A 21,888-nucleotide genomic window follows, 5' to 3' on the forward strand; every position below is an offset into this window, starting at 1 on the left:
ACGAAGCTTAACAGAATGTTAACCTACAGAAAAAGTAGTATATATCAAAAACGACTAAAAAATACCCTTTTTTATAGTTTTATGATTTTTGATGATAAGATATGAAAACATATTTCTTGATATCCTTTTTTTACAATGCAGTGCATGAAAGCAACTTTTTTTTATTGGTTATTGGCAGTCTAAAAATGTCTTTAGAAACTACTGCCAATTTGAAATTTATCAACACTTGTGATAATTTTTTTATAACCATTTTATGATCATCTTAAAAGTGGGAATCCCAACACCAAGCTGAAATGATAAGACTCTTTTGTAGGGTGTAATCAGCGCTCGTCGTGATAAAAACGAACGAGCGGAAAGAGAGAGAATAGAGGGCAAACACAATGGCGTTCTCTCTGCGTTCTCTCGCTGTGGGCGCTGCTTCGCGAACGGCAATAGAGAGACACCGTATAAAAGCAAAATCGCACTCGGAAAATTTAAAATTTTTGTCGACCGTTACGGAATAAAGGTGCCAGCGCATAGCTTTTAGTTTCTTTAAAAAAAAATCTAACATATAGTAGCAATAAAACAAGAACAGAGAAGGCAAAAGGAGCACAGGAGTTGCCACGCCGAATTCCGCGAAAAAAAGCCATATTTTGAAGTACCGCTGAAATATATGAAAAAATATAAGAAAAAAAAAAAAAAAGAAAAATGAAACAAATATCTGTATAAAATCCGAATCCGAGCAACTCATATATATTAGCTCTCCTCGCCACATTTATCTACTATATAAACGAGAATTTCTGCCGTGTGCGCGCGTGTGTTTGGCATATTTCGCACAATAGAAAAAAAATATAAGAAAAAAAACCCGAAATGAAAGCCACAAAAAAAAAAGAAAAGAAAAAGAAACGCAAGGCGAAAATTTGTTTTAAATTCGGCCAGCAACAAAAAAACACAGAATTCAAGAAGAAAACTGCCACGGCGAGGAAAAAAAAAAAAAGCGTCTGCCGCTTCGCTACCTCCGGCGACTTTTTTACACACACATTTTTTTTATGTTTTTTCTTTGATTCTTGAAGAAGACGCTCTTTTTTTTCCAAGCTACACCTGGCAGTTTCTTTCTTTTTCTTTAAAAAGTAATCCCAGTTCATCCAATACCCCCCAACCTCTTCTTCTTAATCTTTTGCAGTGTGTTAAATTATTTAAAAAAAATTAAGTTTAACGCGCGTTCCGTAATTCCACTCACTCACACATACCAGCAGCACCAGAAGCAGCAGCAGCAGCAGTAGCAGCAGCGGATTAAACTTCGTCACCTACCAAAAAAAACACAAAAAAAAACCTACAAAAATGGTAAGTTTATGAAGATATTCTTCTGGCTGCTGAAAAACATGTGCATTTTTATTTTCTGTTTATACAAAGTGTGGTGGCTAGTGAGTAGGGGGGTGGGGGGTGGGCTACCACAATTTCCATTGAAATTTCCACACACACACAAAGTTTTTGCGAAAAATCAAAGTCAGCCAGCGACCCCGAGAGAGGAGAGGTTTTTGGGGGGGCATTTGGGGCGGCTTCCCAATTAGATGTTGTTTATATGGTTTTAACGGCTTTCCACACACACACTATAATACACACACACACATAGAGGGGAACAACACCCCGTTGAAAAGCAGCTGTCCCCGGACAAAATTTTCGTTTACAATTTTTTTTTTTTCACCCCAAAAATAAAACAAGAACAAAAAAAAAACTGGTTTATTTAAAAGAAAAATTAAAAAAAATATATTTATACATATATGTATAATATATAACCCTTATCAATGTCTTTGAACTTTAACAGAGGTTGAAAATAAATATAAAAAAATATAAAATAAAGTACAATTAAATGGCAAGAATTTCCACACATGTCACGTCACTCGTCAAAATAATAATTTTTTTTTTTCCGCCAAGGCTGGGCTGGTCTGGCGCACACGCGAATTATTAACTCTCGATCAGGTCGACGCCATACTACTGTACTATATACTCTATAAAATATAATAATTATAGTATATAATGATTTTGATGACGCTCGTGAAATCATCCATCCAAGCCCCTCTCAGAAATCCAATCAGGCGTTCAAATTCTTATCAGCATCTCGAGCGGCGAGCGGCGACTTTTCCCCCCTCCCCCTTTTCACCTCACCTTCTAAGGGGGGGAGGTACATACATAGGTGCAGTCATAAATCAAATGTATTTTTCACCAAATTTGTTTCTGCACGCGTTGCCATCGTCGCCACTTTTATCAGCAATTTTTCAAAAAAGATCCCTGAAAATTATAGAAAAGCTCTCATTCTCTCCCTGTCTCCTTCATTTTTCGGCTTATCAGTTGGAAGGGAGTGGGGGGGTAAAAATGTTAGTGTGAGAATATTGATGAACAACAGAATCGCCGGGTCTTCGTCTTCTCTCTTTTGACTGGCTGTTCGTCTATTTACGCTTTCTGATTGTATTTTTTATTTACCGCATATTTGGCCGCAAAAAGTGAGGTTAGACTCGGCTACCTGAAAAAATTCTTTTCGCGGAATGTCTCTCTCTCTCTCTTTGCGGACTCTCTGCGTTATGGTTGCGCAGCGCTCAGTTGAACCGTTTCGCTCTGAACCGTTTCACACAGTTTCGTTTCTCTCACACTCTCTTTTTTGCCGTTTCTTTTTCGAATGTGTGTTTCGCGTTTGGCACTTTTATCGGTGCCTGCCTTTTGTTGTTTTCTTCCATAACCGTTTCATTTGCCGCATTGCGGTTATTTTGCTGTTTCGCCTTCGTCTGCGTTCGGCTCCCCATGTTCGTGCGTTTTTGGGGAGAGTGTGTGTATGTGTGTGTGTGAGTATGCGTGTATGTGTGTTGGCGGCTGCCTGTTCCACTTTGCCTTTTCGCACAAGAATTTTATTGTAACGGAACAGGCAAATGGGGGAATATGGGGAATGGGGGAATGGGAGATGAGGCAAATGAAGAAAAATTCCTGCTAGACGCCGCTTAACCACATAATCCAATTTTCTTGTCGCCTTCTTTCGGCCGCTTCTTCTATTTGGCTTTCTGCCTTTTGTGCTTTTTTGATAAGAAGCCTTGCCTCTTTTGCCTCCTGTCTTTCTCTTCCTCCTTCTCTCTCCTCTTCATCATCATCTTATTGGCATTCTTTGGGCCTCATCTGGCGTCGCTTAATTTAATTAGCAATTTTTACAGCTCACGCAGAATGCAAACAGCTTTTAATTAAAATAAATAGCTCTACGTGCTCAATTTTTTCAACTTTTGTTGCTAACTTGGCCTAAACGGGCAAACAGTTAGTGATCTTCCGCTCTTCCTCATCTCTTCCTCCAAAGCCATTTGAGTATTTCCGGAAAATTAAAATATAAATGCAATGAATCATAACTCAATGACTTCATCGATCATATATCATGGATATTATGTCTCATCTGGGATCTCCAGTTCCTTTTTTTCATTAGAGTTTGTTACCAAAAAGCCAGGAATACCTCCCGCCATTCATGAAACTAACCCGAACCGGTTATTACCGGCAAAAAATATTGTTTAGACTCTAAAAAGAGGCGTCTAAGGTTGAGAAATAAAAAACGGCAAGCCGGCAACCAGTTTAGAGTTTCAAACAACTAACGGTTTAAGGTTTTCTTTCAAACTCTTTTTTTTTTTTATTATTTTTTTTATCTGTTTTTTAAGAATTATTGTTTGCGGAAAGTTTGCTTTTTTTTTTTTGTCGGAAAGCAGGGGTCTGGTGAGGTCATAAGATACCATATATGAGTCAGAGAGACTCAGATAAACAGAAAATTAAATAAAAAATTATTTACAAAAAAAAAAATAAATAAAAAATAATAATCAAAAGTAAGAGTTCTGATTCCGCATATAAATGGATTACTAATTAGGTCCCCCACCCCCCACTCCCCTCGATTAATGGTTACCATTTAAGGCCACTTTTTAGATGGAATCTGTGGGCGGGTTTTCAGCTCAGTAGCTTAGTCACGGTCGCCAAATATGACATAACCCCCTACTGCCAGCTACTACGGGCTATGGCCTTATCTCAAGCGATAAGCTCTGCAAATTCAATTGAACACGACGCCAACGCGACAAATTGTGGCCCAAAAGCCACTACCTATTTGCTCTTTAAATTTGTCCAAAAAATTATGCGATTAGATAAGGGTTAAAGGGGCGCTATAATTCCAATGCCAAATTGGCTGATGATTTTAACCCACTTGGTTGGTGCTGCCAACGGAAGTTGTCCATAAAGGTTAAACTGGGCCCTAGGGCTATGATTAGATATCTGGGTTATTGGGAAAGTATGTGACTTAAAAACTAAATAGTTTGTTTAAAATAATAATAGATCTTGTATAGCATTTCTTGGGTTAAACTCTTGGGGTTTCCGGTTCCTGAAACTGACAACTCACACGTCCCTTGTCATTCGCATGACAATAAAACAAAAAACTAGATATATGTATATCATCAGAAAAGTATCTTCTTGTGTTTATTTAGTTGCTGACGTCAAGTTTTGTTGGTTTTTTGTTTTTTTTTTTGTTGATTCAGCGGAAACTTAACACCTCAACACCAAAAGATACCACTGCATAGATACAGATACAAATACTGATACAGATACAGATAGAATTGTATCTTTTGGTCGACAAACAATACGCAAAATTATGCAAATTAAATACAATTGTTCTCCTTTTGTTTGTAGTTTTACTTTTTTTTTTTTACATTTTTTTTTAACATTGAAATGGCATCTCTAGAACGGAGATGTCTTTGAAAAGTATTTCAGAAAGCAGGTATCCTTAACTCCAAGCCACTCACTAGCAGCTAGTAGGTGTATTATATTTATTTAAAATGGTTTGTTTTACTTTTGATTCCTTAATTTCTTGTTGCAAATTAATTAATATAATTATTTTTGTATATTTTCACAGGCCGATCAGCTGACAGAGGAACAGATCGCCGAGTTCAAAGAGGCATTCTCGCTATTCGACAAAGACGGCGATGGCACCATCACAACAAAGGAGTTGGGAACAGTTATGCGCTCCCTGGGCCAGAATCCCACAGAGGCCGAGCTCCAGGACATGATAAACGAGGTCGATGCCGACGGTAAGTTAGTCTTCCAGTTAGACCAAGGAGATCATCTCCCCTTTTTAACCCGTTTCGCTCTCATTCTTACTCTCTCTTGAGAGAGAGTACTCTCTCTCTCTCGACCGACAGACACCGATCAGACCGATGCTCTCTCCACGAGACATGAGGGGAACAAGAATGAAAATCATTTCTTGGCTAAAAATATGCAACAAAAACACGTCATAGGGGTTAATAATAGATGACTAAAATATTTTGGCAGCCTCTAATGTGTTTAATATATTTATTTTTTTTTTTTTTTTTCGAATTTTCGGAACAAAAGGTGGTTGTTCTTCGGAGACAAGTCTTGAAGTGTAACATCAGACGAAAACAGATTCTCGGGGCGGGAATAAAAATCAATTTTATTTTTGATTTTAGACGAAATCAGGCGACAGGCGCCGCGCGCCAAAAATATATATTTAAAAAAATATATATATCTAGAGATAGTAATAGATAAAAATATCCTTAAAGGATATCCTTTTCCCCTCCTTTATTCTTTCATAACTTTTGCAGTCAGTAGTGTCCCCGCCCCAAATATCCTTTTCTGAATATCCTGGCCCTGCTGTTGCGCTTGCACGTGGATGTTGTGTGTGTGTGTGTGTCTTGGGCAAAAAAAATAAAAATATCCAGGACAAAATCTGCAAAATCCTGCACACTCCGAAGCTGGGTTTCAAGCGCAGGCGCAGGACATAATCCAATTTTTTTTTATTCTTGTTCTGGCTATAAGTGATGCAGTTAGAAAGGACCCTCGACTAACTGTTTATCACGGACTGAGCTAAAAATAGTTTTAAAAATAGCAGAGATGTCTCTGAGGGGGGAGGTCGCCACTTGGGAGTCATCTCCTCCAGCATTTTTTTGTGAAGGCAACTTTATTCGCTGGCATTTCTACAAATTATACTATTTTTTGTTCCATTTTTTGCTCCAAAATGCACTCTGGCAGTGCCAGTCCAATCACCCACTCACATGCCAGGAATAAAAATGTGACGGAAACATTAAAAATTCATTACTTGACGTGGCAGTCAGGTCCGAAACTCGAACTGAATGCAAATTATTGCAATTTGTTGGTAATACCAGCTATATTATGGCTATAAGCCACTATAACCCATACAAAATAATAAAACCTAAAAGTAAGAGTCAAAAAAACTTCATCTCTAAGCTCTACTGTATCTGTAAGATATACTATATTTAGGATTCAGAACAAAAAAAAAAAAAAAAAGAAATAGAATTCTTATTAAAATTGTAAATTGTCTGAAAAATTTTGCACGAAACGTTGCGAATCGCTGAACAGGCCAAGAAAAAAAATATCTAAGGGGGGATGCCGTAATGGAAACCAAAAAAAGAAACCCGCCAGACATGGGGCCATCCCATGAAGATGATTATGAAGAAGCGTCTAACACAAAAATGGCAACAAATTTTCTAAATGATGAGTTGGTATTTTCTGCTTTTCAGTTCTATTTTATTTTTTTTTTTGTTTCAGTTTTTGGGGGAAATCCTAACGAGAAAATGCCAAAAGCAACAGAAAATCGCGTCAAATGTTTTAAATAGAATCATAAACAGAAAAAAAAACACAAATCGAAATAAACTAAAGCCACCCGTCGATATTTATTCGAAAAAAAAAGCATATTTTTTTGGCCCTCGATGGAATAATAATCATTCCATTAGACAAAAAGTGGAATTAAGTGATGAGTTTTGAAATTATTTATTTGTTTTTAGTTTAAAATAATCTACTAAGGGCCATTAAATCTAAATGCCAGTTGAGAAAACAATCTAAAAAAAAGAACTAGATTTTTTTTTCAGCAATCATATATGAAAAGTTTTCTGTGGAAATGGGGAGGAAAAACCATTTCCAGCAAAGTAATAAAAAGCACATTCAATTCGAATGAAAAAGAAACAAAATGATAGCCATGCTCCATTTGCTTTTAGGATGGAGGCTAGGATTCAGGTCCTGGTCGAGATGATGGCCCCAAAAAAGAAAGTCAGTCAATAACAATTAAGGCCAAAAGTTGTTTTCTTTCAACTATTTGGCTTAACTTTAAACTTGAGGGGAAACTTTTTCAATTAGTCTAACAAGAATTTCGGTTCTGGAGGACTTTATTTTAAGGCTCTTTTTAGTGGGAAAATATTTGGAGAATGATTTAACAGCAAAAACGGATTAGGAGGACTTATCTCGGCACAGTTTATGGAGGAAAGTAAGGTGCTGGCATCCAAGACACCCCCAGGGCTTAGGCAAATATGAAAGAAAATATGCTTGGAAGGAGGTCCTTAAGTCCTTCAGTCGGTTGGTGGCCCCAAAAAAAAGGCAGACTCTTAAGTAGTGTACACAGCCGTGGGGCATCACTGGGTCATGGGGGAGAGTATGATGTGGAAACTTTTGCAAACAAACATAATGAAGAGAAATGCTTATCCCTGACTTGAATTTATTATAATAGCACCCCCCTACTTAATCCCCCAACAAAGTATGCAACAATATTAATTATTTTTTTTTTTTTTTAGGCAATGGTACAATTGACTTCCCAGAATTCCTTACAATGATGGCACGCAAAATGAAGGACACCGATAGTGAAGAGGAGATCCGAGAAGCCTTCAGAGTGTTCGATAAGGACGGTAATGGCTTCATCTCAGCGGCCGAGTTGCGTCACGTGATGACAAATCTGGGCGAGAAACTCACAGACGAGGAGGTCGACGAGATGATCCGTGAGGCTGATATCGATGGTGATGGTCAGGTCAATTACGAAGGTAAGTGTTCATAAAAACCATAAAAAAGATAGTTATATTTTAAATTAATATTTCCATATGAGCTATGAGTTTTTAGGTAATTTTCTTTGGATGACAACTAATTTGTATGTCGAATTTTTTTGTAAGGTGTCGCTTACGTTATTTTCACATTTATTGCCAAGCATTCGAGTGTGCTTTCTTTTAGGGTCGCGTGTTTAGCCACTAATTGGATCTGTCTGTTGTTGCACCACCACCTGGCACCTCCTACCTCCCACCTGGCACCTCCCACCTCCCACCTGGCACCTGCCACCTGGCACCACCTCTGTGATTGAATCACTCTGGGCCTGCCATTGCATTTGACTCACAATCCGGCACTTGTTGTGTCATATGGCTAATTCACATGATCTTCCCCTCCTGTGAGCACTCAGTTCTCTCTCACTGACTCATTAAAGTAATGCCTATTTTCATTTGTTGCCAATAAATATCAGTGTGTGCCATGTTCACTGAATTTTTATTTGAAAAAATGCTTGTGTTCTTTGTGAGCTTTTTTTTTTAATTGCTTGAAAATTGATTTTCCAATTGAGGAGCAAATACACCTCATATCTCAGCACCATCGGTCTCTGGGTGAGAAGAACACGATCAAGAAATTATTGTCTATTTTTTAATCAAGACGAAGCTTAAATACCCTTGCTAACAGTTATTAGAACAAAAAAAAGTCTACCAATCCTTGTAATTCTTACTTATATACTGCCTAGAAGGTAAAGGAAGCTGTGTGCCAAGTTTCAACTCCATAGCTTTAAAACTGAGAGAGTAATTAGCTTAGAAACATATTGGCGGACACGCGCCAGACTGACATGCTTAAAACAGCTCAGGAGGTGAACACATAGGAGGCTGGTCACACTTTTTTGATTAAAATTCTAATACCCTTTGCAAGCGTATAAAAAATTAAAACAAAATGGAACAAATTTGTGGAACATAGAACCCCCAAAGAAAATCCTCATAGTTTTCAAAACACTTTCCATGGCATATCCTCCACCCACCCCCTTTTTAGAAATTTTTCCTTTTGTTGTTTTTCCTCCCCTCCCAACTATTGGCGTGTGGGGAAAAAACCGGGAAAAAGTAGCAATTAAAATCGGATAGTATTTTCCACTACATATACTATAAAGGGGGTATACCATATAGACATACATATATATAGTCTATATAGTCTTCAAGTTCAAATAGAAATCGTTTTTGGCTAACGCTGCAAACATTTCTCGGATCAAATAGATTAATCACAAGTAATTTATGAACAAAATACATAAAAATAGCGAAAAGGTTTCTAAATAATCTAAACAAATGATCATTAACTAAATTTTAGACTATATAGATTTTAGATTCTAGTGAATTTTCTGTCAAAAAAAAGTCTGATAAAATAGAGGATTAGTTCCACTTAAAAAAAAACACAGTCAGAAAAACACTTAAAACTGTCAGATATTGTAGTTCTTGGTAACATAAAGTGATAAGGATAGCTATTTTATTTTTCCTTGTGACTGTCACTGGTCTCTCCTCTTAATCAGCATTTTTCAGACACCGAAATTGAAATGTTTTTAAAAAGCAAAAATAAATGTCGCGCGTAAATTCCGCTCTTAAATGATTTTAACCTACAGGCAGTGCCGAGAGTGGGAAACAACAATTAAAATAAAATATATAAATATTGTGCAATATTCTTCTTTAATTTCCTCTTACACAGCGGAAAAAAAGGGGGGGACTACATATATGTAGAAACATGAATCTCTCGGACCTGGCCTGGTCCGGGGGTTGGTCGAATCAGCATAACGTAAATATAAAATGCGCATTGTTGCCATTTTGCTTATTGCCAATTAACCAAAGTCTTTATTGTTGTCTTGCCGGCTCGGTCCGGCCTGGTCCGGCCTGCAAGTGAAAATTATATTATGGCGCAAACAATGAATATGCAGAGAAAAAAAAAATGGGAAAAAAATTGGGGGAATGGGATTCGAAATGAGACTTACTTTGGCCTTTTGCCAGATAAAAAACTCACACCATTCGTACAAGAACAAGTCCAAAAATCAAATAAAATGTTTAACAAAATACAAAGAAAAACAAATTAAATGAAAAAATTCCAAAAAATTAGCTGACGAGGAGGGGAGGGCATTTGGGAAAGGTGAGATCCAAAAGTATCTGAACAGAAATAGAAAAAAAAAAAAAAATAAAACAACCTTAGAGATGGAAAAAGATAGCTAGAGCAAGTTAGTTTCGCGAATGTAAACAAATTGACGAAAGATAAACAACAGAACCACAAAAGCGTGCAAGGGGGGGGCTCTACTCTGAAATAAAATTCAAGAAAAATTTACTCAAAATATACATAGTTTGTTGGCCAAGGTAGCTGGAAAATAGTAACAAAAAAAAAAAAATTAAAAATATCCTAAAACAAAGTTATCTCACTCCTCTTGTTATAATCCTCAACTGGTTCTAGCATTTTAGGTTATAAGACCTCTAGTGGTCAGTTTAGGAGGCGTGACTGTCAAAGGACTGTTGTTTTAGGACTCAGATTTAATCAAAAAGTTCTGCATTTAAATTTTAGTCAAATGTCAAGGGCTCCCCTTCGAGCTTAGCCCTTTTCCGGGCGTTGCCTGAACTTTGGCCAATAACATTTTATTTCGATGGCTTTTAGGGTTTATTAGAAAAGGTGTGTCGAGTGGCAGGTGGAATAACGGCATAACATAGAGGTGGTCTTGTAGAGGTGGTAAATTTCCTAAAAAACATCGATAACTCCTATCGCTCTAGACATACATACTTCCTGATTAGATTATCAAAAATGGGTTTAGTGTAGGCCCTTAAGGGGGAAATCCTATAAAAAAAAAACCCACCCACTTGAGAGTTCTGCCGTCTCTGTTATTCCCTCAATCCCTTGTATTTTGTTCAAATATTTAAAAAATGCAGTCATCCAAGGCGACGAAGAAGAAGTGCAATCAACGAGAACAGATGCAGCAGCGGCATTACCATCGCACACTTTTCATCCTTTTAAAAATAGATACAGGCAAACACCTGATAAATTGGGGACACCCAGACATGCACACGCATGCCAGGGAATGCATTATCTTCTGGCTCTGCCTCTGGCTCCTTCTCTCTCACTCTCTCTCCCTGTTGTACTCCCCTTTATTGTCACCTATTGATTGACTCGATGATGCAGCTTCCTTGCCTTCTCTTTCTATTTTTTTTTTTGTTGCAAAAAAAATGTCTTTATTGCATGGTGCTTCCTCTGTCTTCTATTTTTGGGACGAGGAAGAAAGCAGAGAGAGAGAGAAGAAAGTACACATAATCTCTGGCGATTGACTGTCTGAGTCTGTGCACTCAATAAATTTTGTGCTTGCTTGTGCTTGTTCGCTCTTTTTTTAGACATCTCGTGACTTGCTCGTTTGTCTTATTGATTAGCTTTTGGTATTGTTGTTGTTGTTGTTGCTTTTGCTCGTTTGATATTGATTAATTGGCGTCTTAAATTAGTAGAAGGTTAATGACAGAGCACACCACTTTAATGTTCTTTAGCTGTAATTATATGGAATATTGATTTAAAAAAAGGGATTTTTATTCATGTTTTTTATACTTATACTAATAAATATTTCATTCTTTTTTTTTTTCATTACAGAATTCGTGACTATGATGACATCGAAGTGAAGCGTTAAATTATTTCTTTTTAAGCCTTTCTATTTTTTTAAGATGTTGACGAAGACTGTAGCTGTGCGCAATAACATCGCGCCACGCTGTTGCTATGGACCCCAGTAAAAGATCTTAAAAAAAAAAACAACAAAAAAACAACAACAAAGAGTTAAGCAAAAAACAACCAACATAAAAGAAGAATTAAGATGAAAAAAGAAAAAAAAAAACAACATTTAAGAAACTTAAAAACAAATGAAACTTACACTTAAAAGAACGCAAAAGCAAGAAAATTTAAACAAGCAAAAAATGAAAAAAGAAACCGAATTCAGAGAGAAAAGAAATTAATTACATTATAAACTGAAACAAAAAAAAAAAGGTTAAACAAACGAAACAACATAATTTTAATGCAACAACAACAAACAGCATACTTAATGAAGTCACCGTTTAAAAACTACAACAACAACAACCAGCAGCCATTAACAACAAAAAATCGCATGTTGAAACAAGTTTACTACCACTTCTACACTGAAACATAAAACCCAATGGAGAACAAGATGGCGAGCAGAGAAGCAGACGGTGAAGCAAGCAGCAGCAAAACAAAAAAAAATGGCGGCTCCAGCAGCATCCTGATCCAGATCAGAACCAGCGGCCAATAGAGGGCGCTTCCGATTTGGGGGGGTCGCTTCCGACCGCCTTGCGATGGCGGTGCGATGGCGGCGCTGCATTTTGTTTTTCACGCGATTTTCAACACTTAAGATGAAAATTTGCAAGAAAAGTCGAATCTGTAAGCTAGAAAATTGTGTTTAAAGTATAAACAAAAACAAATTTGTCGATTTCGTTGCGAGAATGAATAAAAATAAAAGCTAAAAGAAAACAACAACAAATAAAAATACAAATAAAAACAAAAACTGTTAATGAAAAATATTTGAAATTTTTGCAAAACTGGCAAAGTTTATATAGACACTCTCCTCAAAAAAAAATACACTCTCATACACACCTCTCCAAAAAACACACACCTACTCCACTTACACACACATACACAAACACACACACACACAGACATGTCAGAACAAGAAGTAAAATATATTATAAATACAACATATATATATTATAAATAATGTAAAATCAAACAACAACAAATTCTTCTTATTAAATTATATTTAAATTTAAAATTAATAAATATAAAGAAAAAAAAATAAAACAAATAAAAATTACAAAAAAACAAAAAACAAGAAACCAACTACGAATACATTTTCGATATAAAATTAAATTAAAAACCAAAAATGTGGCGCGCAGCAAAGTCGAAGATGATATATAAGATGAGGAGGCATATTTTTGGGGGCTGTACGAGGACCAGCAGGACCGCAGTCCAAAAGGTCCTTGATAGGCAGCTGATGTTTGTCGGCACGGCATATTTGTAGCAAACTTAAGTAAAAAATTAAAAAAAATAATAATAAATTACCTACAATGCGATATTACATATTTATGAGCAAATTTAACGTTTAACAATGCAACAAAAAAAAACGCCACAAAAAAAACCAAAACAGCAACTCACATTTCTCTAGTTCTTAAGCGGCAGCAAAACAAGTAACCCGAATATATTACTATTACAAATATAAATATGAAAAGGAACTCTATATATACATATATATATATATATATAAATATATACCTAATGTACTTAAAAGAAAAACAAATCTAAAGTAACATAATTTTATTATAAAGAGATATGAAATTAAATATTTATATGCGAGACGAAGCGGAGGAAGAGCTGGACGAAGAAGAAGGAAGAAGACGATTTCATCAAACACACACATATATAAGGAAAGGAAGAAGAAGGACGAAGTATGGAAGTATGGCGGGGAGCTGCAACACCATAACGGATGTGGCTCCAGCGAAGGAAGAATAGAAGAAGAAGAACAACAACAATAACAACAGAAGCAGCAGAAGAAGACGATGTGAAAGAAGCAACAGCATCGGAACAGTTATATATATTGATTAAAAAATATATATATATATTTATAAATAAATTATACATATGAATTAAAAAACTAGCAAAATGCAAAGACAATTGTCTTAAATTTAAGCAGAAGAATCAGAGAGAAGAAAAGCAAATTTTAGAAGAAGGCGAAAGGCGAGAGAGTTCTAACTAAGCGTAACATAAAGTAATATACGAACATAACGGTATAAGTTGAGGTTAGAGCAGCCCCAAAAGCAAAAACAAGAAAAACCAGAACAACTGCAATTCCTTGGCACCACAGCAACCGCAAAGCTTTAACCTTTAACCCCGCTCTCTCTCTCTGTCTCCATTACCCAACAATCTATTCTATCTGTCTTTAACTATCTTTTCCATCAATATCCAATTGCTGCCTAGTTAACAAAAAATACCAAAAGAAATATTAAATTTTTGAAAAACAGAAAGTCTGCGCGACCAAAAGCTAACTGAACTGTACTTGGTTTTAATTTAATTTCATATCGAAAACCTTTGTTTTCTTTTCAACTGTTTCAACTGTAACGAACGCGTCGTTGATGTCTTCTAAACTGATATCTATCCATGCCTCACTATCCACCTTTTATCACCCTTTTTCCACCATCCACCCTTATATCCTTATAGATCACCTTTACATCCATCTTTTTCCTAATGCTAACTCTAACTCTTCTCCACTGCATAAATCAACTGTGAGTATAACTTAACTACAGACATTATTTAGAAAATGTATGCAAATTACTTTTGTGTCTTTTTCTACGTTTATAATATTTAAGTCGAGTTTTTTATAATTACTTTTGTGTTTTGCTTGACTTTGGACAGAACGCTCTGAAGGGCAACGACAAAATTTGAACAAACAAAAAACACCATTTTGCGCTAATGATAAAAAACGAAAAACAAATATTAATGAAAACAAAACACTTTTCTATAACTTTTTTTAACAAACAAACAAAAAAAATAATATAAAATAAATGATACATTTTGTAGCGAAAATTTGTGCAATGTTTTAATGAAATGAAATCTTTAAAATGCAAAATAACTCCAAAAAATTGCCGGCAAATTTAACACTGACGAATTTTTCAATAACTATAAATAAAACAAAAAACTAAAATTTATAAAAATCTAAAGAAAGAAATGTAAACTTTAGTGGGTTACTTTTTGAGAGGCGACAACCCTGGCCGCCGACCTCGAAAGTATGCTCGAAAAAAACAAAAACTTCTCCCGTTTCTCGAGAGTGTCCCAATGGAGTGCATTTCCAATTCAAATTTTGTGTGCCGAAGTGCGTCACTTGTGACATTGGAGGCTGGATTCTCTGTGCTTCTCGATTTTCAAATCAAAACTTGCATAAATATTTATTTCTCTTCGTTTGCATAGCAAAAGGCAGTCAAAGAAATGGATCATGAAGAAAAAACGAAAAAAAATCTTGTTAAATTATGCTTAGTGTTTAGCAAGTTACAATATATCGAAAGGCAAACAAACCAAAAACACTCTCGCGCCTATATCTATATATGCAAAAAAATATATAATTAATGCTATATATATATATATATATATAAATATAATTACGAATATTGTAAAAATTGCAACAAAAGCTATAATCATCAAAAAGCGATACAAGAACAAAAAAAAACAAATTTCTTTGCAAAAAAAAAAAAAAAAATACACAAACATTTTAAAAACCTCGAAACAAAACAAACCAAAATTGTCGTTTTATTTTTTCTAAATTCTATGGATTGGCTAAAAGACAAGTATATTTCACAGACACATCACTTCCATCTTTTCCAGTCATCATCCCAATTGGCTCCCATCCCATACCCCCTGGGATTTGCTCTGTTTTGCGATAAAAGATTGCTGAGCTCCAAAGTCAAGTTGATTACATTTTTAAATCTAATCGTCTATGCTCCTCCTCCAAAATAAAAAAAAAATTAAGCTTAAACTTAAATGCGGATTGTTAAGGAGATCCCGTGGCCAGGGAGACTAGGGAACTATCGCTGGAACTGGAAACTCCCGAAACCGATAAGCCCCATTTTAATCCGATAAGAATTTAACGAGTTATACATTAAATGTATGCACTAGAAACCACCTATTATGAGATTTCAACCGTATTTGAAGAAAGCCTAAAATATATATACATAAATACATCAGTGTATCGAATATGCGAGTTATTCTTGATGTCCAATATACCATAACCGTGTGTACCTACTATAAGTCAGGCAAGTAGAAGGCCCGTTCCTGCACTAAAATCTCCTCCAATCGGAATGCACTGAGTGTCTACGAGAGTAACCGAGTTCTAATTAAATAAAAATACATTAAGAATAATGTCTTCATTTGATTGTTTTTGAAACTATTGGTGTTAGGCTTTCAATTAGGCTTTAAATAGCAAAAATAATGTAGGCCTTTACAATATACTCCATAAAATATTACACCTAGTAAATAAAACAATGTATAAAGTTAATTATAACTAAGAGTGGAGATGTTTTTTTAATTATTTTAATTTAGAATACATTGTTTTACCAACAAATTAGTTGTATATAATTTTGAAATATATGATTATAGATTATTCAGCCGCCCAAAAATGTATGCTAACATTTAGTTCGTGGATGTATTCCAATTTAACACTTTTGTACACCACAGCCCCATTTAACCCGTTTTTTGCCAACACTTTTGTTGTGGAAAATGCTAAAAAAAAATAAGAGAATTGCATATTCCAATTGAAAAATCGAAAATAATAAGAAAGATGAAGTAGAAACAGCTACAGCGCTCTGAGACATCGATTCAGATTTCAAGGATTTAACAAAATATTCTAATATTAAGCGAGGCAACCAATGTTAAACATTATATAAAGAGTATCGAAATATGAAATATCCAAAGCTTTACCTACCATTACGAGAGTGCAGCTGTGCCGCAGCAGTCATAACTTTAGCTAAAGAAGCTATCACCTAATCAAAACCAAGAAACCCATAGGAAAACTGAATCTAACATATATATACTCTATATATATATGAACTGTAACTTCTAAGCTCTAAATTGTAATTAAACTGATCAAATATAAATTTCCAAGCGGCATACTAAAACTGTTTATAACTCAAAAGTGAAAAGAAAGGCGAACACTTCCGAGGATAAAGTATAAAAAGTATTAGGGTATTATATTCCATACCCGCAATCAGAGTTAACCGAAGCCACAAAACTGCAGACGAAAAATAATGAAAAACTACACAAAATCAAAGGCAAAACAAATACCATTAATTAACACTCAAATCTGTGTAATTGGAAAGTTAAAACCAGGAAAAACGAATCGAATATAAAACCATTTTAATAATTCTATTCTACTTAACAGGCAAACATAAAAAAAAAAAAAACAAAACAAAAACTCAATAAAGACAAAAACAGAATATACAATTTAAAGGGTTGGCGTTGTTTCTTTTTAACAAATTCTGGGGTTTTGCGGATTTTGGACTTAAATTGGAACTAAAATCTATTGAAAATGAAATTTACTGCTTTTTAAAATTTTTTTTAGGGCTTTAAAGCCTTTTTCAGCTTTTAAAAGGTTTATCCTTAAAACCTAAAAGCTTTTAAAAGCTTTTTTTGGGAAAAAGCTTATAATATTTATAGTAATATATTTAAAGGAGATTATTGATGTAGAAGTATTATAATCATTAAAATCATTTATAGAAATAAAATTTTTCATATTTATTTTTCATATTTGGAGTCTCCAACTATATTAAATATTACGCATACGCCCCATTAACCAATTATTTTTGACATATATCACACATACGCCTGTTGGGTCAATTTCAATAATTGTTCTACGTAAAAGCTCTATTTTTGTTATTAAAAATATGTTTTCAAGAATATGGATCGAAAATCAAGTTAAAATAAAGTTTTGGAATATCATGTATACGCCACGTTAGCCCTGGTATTTAATTCGCCAGATCTGGCAGCCTCGAGCTCATATTTTTGTGAATGAAAAAGTTCAAGTCCGAGAGCTTTACGCTGGCAGGAAGCGGTAAGCTCGCTCAGTGCAACGCAGACGATGCCACCACAGAGAAATGGTGGTGCAGGAGTGGAGTGGTGGGATGAACACGAGGTCTGGCATATGCCGATGCCGCTACTGCTGCCACTGCCACTGCCGTTGTATTTTGTTTGTTTTGATTTTGTTGCGCTCGTCCCCTTTCGGAATTTGTCGTTGTAGCTTCAAGTGCTGGGGGGCTACTTCTGCTGCTGCGCTGCCGTCCTACTGCTCTGCGACCGTCGGCATTTTGTTATTTTTATGCCTGGCCGCACGAGAAGCTGTCGCCTTCCTATTTGCCACACATTTCAGCTGCCTCAGTCGCCAGCAGGATATCGAGGAGTGCAAGTCGCACGGTCGCCAAAAAAAACTTTTCATTTTTCCCGCTCCGATTCGATTGTTGCTCGTGTGTTGTGGCAGGCGCAGGCGGTTGTGGCTCGTGTAATGCCGCCGCTGCAGTAGTGGCATGTGAAGTAAGGACGAGAGTGCAGTTGCAGGACTTGGTAGAGTTTCGAATCGTGTGTGCGTCCTGACTTTGTATCTGTGTTCGCGCTGGTGTCCTTGCGCCATCCTTAGCCTTGCTCACGGTCGCACCAGGTTGATTCGTTCCTTTTTTTTGTTTCTTCGTCGTATTTGTAACCTGCCGCCACCCCATTCGGTGGCAGCCTCTGCCGGCTGCCAATTGAATGCACCGTTTCAGGTGGGGATAAAAGCCACCTCCCCCCAAAGTCCGCACTCTCAATAACCCCGAGACATTCGCAATCTGTGCATTAGCATAAGCATAAAGTGCCTGGATATTGACGTACAATAGCCGGAAAACGAGATGCCATAAGCACGGGGGGTTCCAAGGCTGCCACGCTGCCAGTGCAGAAGTCCACCATTATCCAAAAAGGTGGAGCGGATGCCACTGCAAAATGCATTTAATTTCCCAGTAAAGAAAAGCGACAGGATACGATGAGCGATCGGGGTAGCGGGGGAGCAACCGTTACCGGGGGGCGACATGCTCGCGTAAGTCCGACGCCCGGACGTGGCAGCAAGATTGCGTATACGCCGTGTCCGCGCTCCGAACCGCCGCAGGATCTGGCCCTGGCCGTGCCGCCACCGCCGCGCAATTGTCTCGCCATTCCGATGTCCTCGCTGCAGACGGCCAATGGACCCGGCAACAAAGGTGAGTGAGAGGGGTTAAAAGGGTTCTAAAAAGGTTAACCCTCAAAAGGCAAATATTTTTTTTTTTAAATAATTGTTGTTATAAACAATATTATTTTAATATTTTATTATTTATTATTTTTTTTGTTTATAATAAGAAGAGAATAAGGGCTTCTGAGGGTTAATCATAATTCTAATAAGACCGGAAAATGTCTTGTGTAATCATTTGGCATAAATGGGATAATGAGCTCGTGGAGACAAGATGTTGGCATGCAATTGTTGTATTTGTTCAGCAGGGCTCTGTGTTCTCTGAAATGAGGCCCAAGACTATTAGCAATCGAAGCATATGTCCCTGGCAATCAAAACGATTCATTCTCGAATGATACTTATTTTTACCTTGGCTTGTATATTTTTTTTTCCATTTTTTTTTTTGCCCTTTTTCCCTAACGATTTCATCTTCTATGCCGTCCCTTGTTGTATCCTTTCATTTCGCATAAATTTGCATGCAACTTTTTGCAGCTGGCGGGGTGGCACGTGACTTTGATTGTCATTTCATTGTCTTCGGCAATCATCAAAACGCAAACAAAAATTTTTCGATTTTAAAAGAAGCCTCAATGGCTGCGGAGTGGTGTAGTGGTGCAGGAGGGGATTTTGAGTGACAGAGGCCGTCGCCGATGTCTGGCGCATCAAAATCGATTGGCAATTTGTCAGCGTTGATTGCAAACACTAAGATACTTAGATACTAAGATACAACGGAAAACCCCCAACAAGCTTACAATATTCTATTTTCGATCAAAAAATAAGATTTGTATGAAAATAGATTTTGGTGGAAAGGAGGGCAAGGCGGAAATAGTTTTTTGGCGAAAGGTGAAAAACTTGAATTTGGTTTAGAAGTTTGTGAAAAATATAGTATTTTAAGGTAATTTATGAAAATCTTACTTTAAGTACTATAGTTTGCAGCTGGTTCTAGCAAAGCCTTACTTTCTAAGAAGACTTAATTTCTTAAACATTTTTAAACAAATTATATAAGTTTCTATATATCATTTACAATTAGTCAGGCTCTAGTTGCCGACTTTGCAGCTGTCAACGCAGTATATTGCAAATATGTTAAAGCAAAGCCCGGCCAGCAACAATAACGCAAAACCGCCGACGGGCATTGCAACTTAATTTAAAATTTATGGTCCCATCGCCAGCAAGAAAAGCAGAACGCTCCGACAGCAGAATAAAACCCACAACTACCAGTAGGCGAGTATACATATAACAAAAACGTCAACCCAGCTAGCTGCAGCAAACTGGAAAATGTTGTAAGCACACTTGCTCGTAATTATAATTATGCTCAAAGTGACCCACAAAGCACACGACTTAAGACACAGAACTCAAAATGGGGGTAAGAAAAAGGAGGATGTGGATACGGATACGGATACGGATACTTGTCGTTAATCTGACCCACTGAACGGTCTCGAATTTAATGGACATTCCCTGGGTCTGGGCCTCGGTTAATTAATATTTGCCCAGCCGGCTAGAACAGAGAACAGAAAAAATAGAGTCAATACGGGCATGAACGTCCTTCTCGCCGCAAAGTAGGCAACGGAAAATATTCTCTCAGCGGCCAACACTGCGTATGATTTATGCAGCGTTTTCAGAAGCTGTTGCATATGCATGAGAAGAATTTGTGTTGCAAGTAGCAACAAAAAAAAAATAAAAAAATCGCCAACACCGGTGAGAAATAAGCAAAAGGAGAAATAGCACCGCATAACAATGCGAAATTGCAAAAGCCAAACAAACAGTAAATTGAAAAGCCAACTAGAGGGAAGGATATTGGCCAGCTAACCGGATCCTGAATGCTCTCGAGCTACTGAAATGAATACAGCTACTATCGAATATCTACTAACCCGCTAGTCAGGGTGTTTATGGCCCAGAACACGAGCAACAGTCGTTGGAATGATGCCAAATGGGCGTGGGCTTGGTGGAAAAAATTTTAACAAAAAATTGGTCGAAGGTAGAAGGAGGTGTGTGGGTGCTAAGGTCGTACCTGGACAATGACAAGGCTGATAAGTAGCTGGTGTGACATGGCAGACGACTTCATTTATCAAAATTTATAGCTCTGGCGACATCCACAATGCAATTTGCAGCTGCAACTACGGCAGTTTCCACCGCAACCACTGAAATTTTGTCTTTTTTTTTGTTTGGAAACTCTTGCCAACCGCCATAGTCGATTGATAATTTTTCTTTCTTTTTTGTCCCAGCCCTTGGCTGCAACAGCAAAGGTCAAAAATTGAATAGAATCCTGTGCCAGAGATTGCCACTGACAGTCGAAATATCAAAGAAATGATGCAGGTCTAAGGTCAGGCTCATTACTGGCTCTTCCTTAAGAAAGGAGGAATATCTTTTTTGGATTTTTTTTTTATGGCCATGCATCGAGTATAGTTACAGCCATTTGGCCAAAGGTCGCTGTCAGTCGATGCTGATTGCCAGTCGGATTAAATCTCAGGGGAAGATAAATTTTATTTAGTGGCTGGCAGCCAAATACAAGAAAAGGATTTAAAGATCTCGGCATTCAAGAGCCATTCCAAGCTGTTCAATCCATCAAGTGCAAATGAAAGGGCAGGGAAGGTAAATATTTACCTCTCAATTTTTGGTTCGATTTGATGGTCTATTAGGTCCTTAAGTAGCTCAACCTCTTTATTCCGATTATGTCCTTTTTGTTCCCCATCATCTCCGCCTTAATCCACTTTTCCAGCCATATTCTTCACGCTCTGATTTATGCGGAAACAAAAAATCCCATAAAGTAAAATATGCTGGAAATATATTTTTTTTATAACATATTCCTCATGAGTGGGTGGAGGGATGGGTGTGTGTGTGTGCAGATATAATTCAGCGGAAATCTAACAATAAAAATCTTTAATGCATACGGCGCGGCATTCCGCTAAGCCGGCTAAGGACTCCATAAAACCCTTTTTCGTTCTCCGGGCCACAAAATGTCTGCATTTACGATGGCGGACTGTGAATTCCACACGGCTCCCACCAAAAAAAAAAAGGCTACACAAATAAAAGGAGGAATCCTCCACTGCACCACTGTACTCACGTGGAATTTATGGGGCTGGACACGCCCACAGTTTTTGCCTTCCTTAGCATCTCCAGCTGCAGGAATGATGGAGGACTGAACAAATGAAATGAATGCCAAGAAATGGCTCGACTCTTGCCAGCAAAACTACATCCACGTTTTCAATACCACCACATCCACACTAGCTCCACACTTTCTCCACCTCACTTTCCCTCGCACTTTC

The 21,888-nt window shown here is 36.9% G+C and overlaps 2 protein-coding genes across 5 annotated transcripts in view; both read left to right on the forward strand.

Moving 5' to 3' along the window:
- Positions 1–489: 489 nt before the first annotated feature.
- On the forward strand, positions 490–16,125 carry LOC6495681 (calmodulin). 2 transcript variants are annotated; one of them, XM_032450470.2, is made up of 5 exons: positions 490–505; positions 1,163–1,323; positions 4,895–5,069; positions 7,581–7,823; positions 11,449–16,125. In XM_032450470.2, exons 2-5 carry the CDS (start codon positions 1,321–1,323, stop codon positions 11,475–11,477), a joined length of 450 nt encoding a protein of 149 aa, XP_032306361.1. In that variant the 5' UTR covers positions 490–505; positions 1,163–1,320; the 3' UTR covers positions 11,478–16,125. The 2 variants fall into 2 exon arrangements, with proteins under 2 accessions (XP_032306361.1, XP_001959373.1); XM_001959337.4 differs by lacking the exons at positions 490–505; positions 1,163–1,323 and adding an exon at positions 4,749–4,820.
- Positions 16,126–17,755: 1,630 nt separating this feature from the next.
- Positions 17,756–21,888, forward strand: part of LOC6495684 (probable global transcription activator SNF2L2) — a 31,199-nt gene continuing 27,066 nt past the window's right edge. The window contains exon 1 of one of the 3 annotated variants that reach the window (XM_032450096.2): positions 17,756–18,623. In XM_032450096.2, the coding sequence (XP_032305987.1) occupies positions 18,410–18,623 (214 nt within the window). In that variant the 5' untranslated portion in view covers positions 17,756–18,409. The remainder of the gene's footprint in view (positions 18,624–21,888) is intronic. The other 2 variants (XM_032450098.2, XM_014907966.3) reach the window with 2 other exon arrangements.

Source organism: Drosophila ananassae, chromosome 3L (assembly GCF_017639315.1).
Source record: "Drosophila ananassae strain 14024-0371.13 chromosome 3L, ASM1763931v2, whole genome shotgun sequence".
Lineage (NCBI taxonomy): Eukaryota > Metazoa > Arthropoda > Insecta > Diptera > Drosophilidae > Drosophila > Drosophila ananassae.

What these genes read in the sequence shown, in the direction of transcription:
- LOC6495681 (XM_032450470.2), top strand. An exon ending in AAACGAGGTCGATGCCGACG is followed by an intron (nt 5,070 to 7,580) that starts GTAAGTTAGTCT and finishes TTTTTTTTTTAG; the next exon opens with GCAATGGTACAATTGACTTC. An exon ending in TGGTCAGGTCAATTACGAAG is followed by an intron (nt 7,824 to 11,448) that starts GTAAGTGTTCAT and finishes TTTTCATTACAG; the next exon opens with AATTCGTGACTATGATGACA.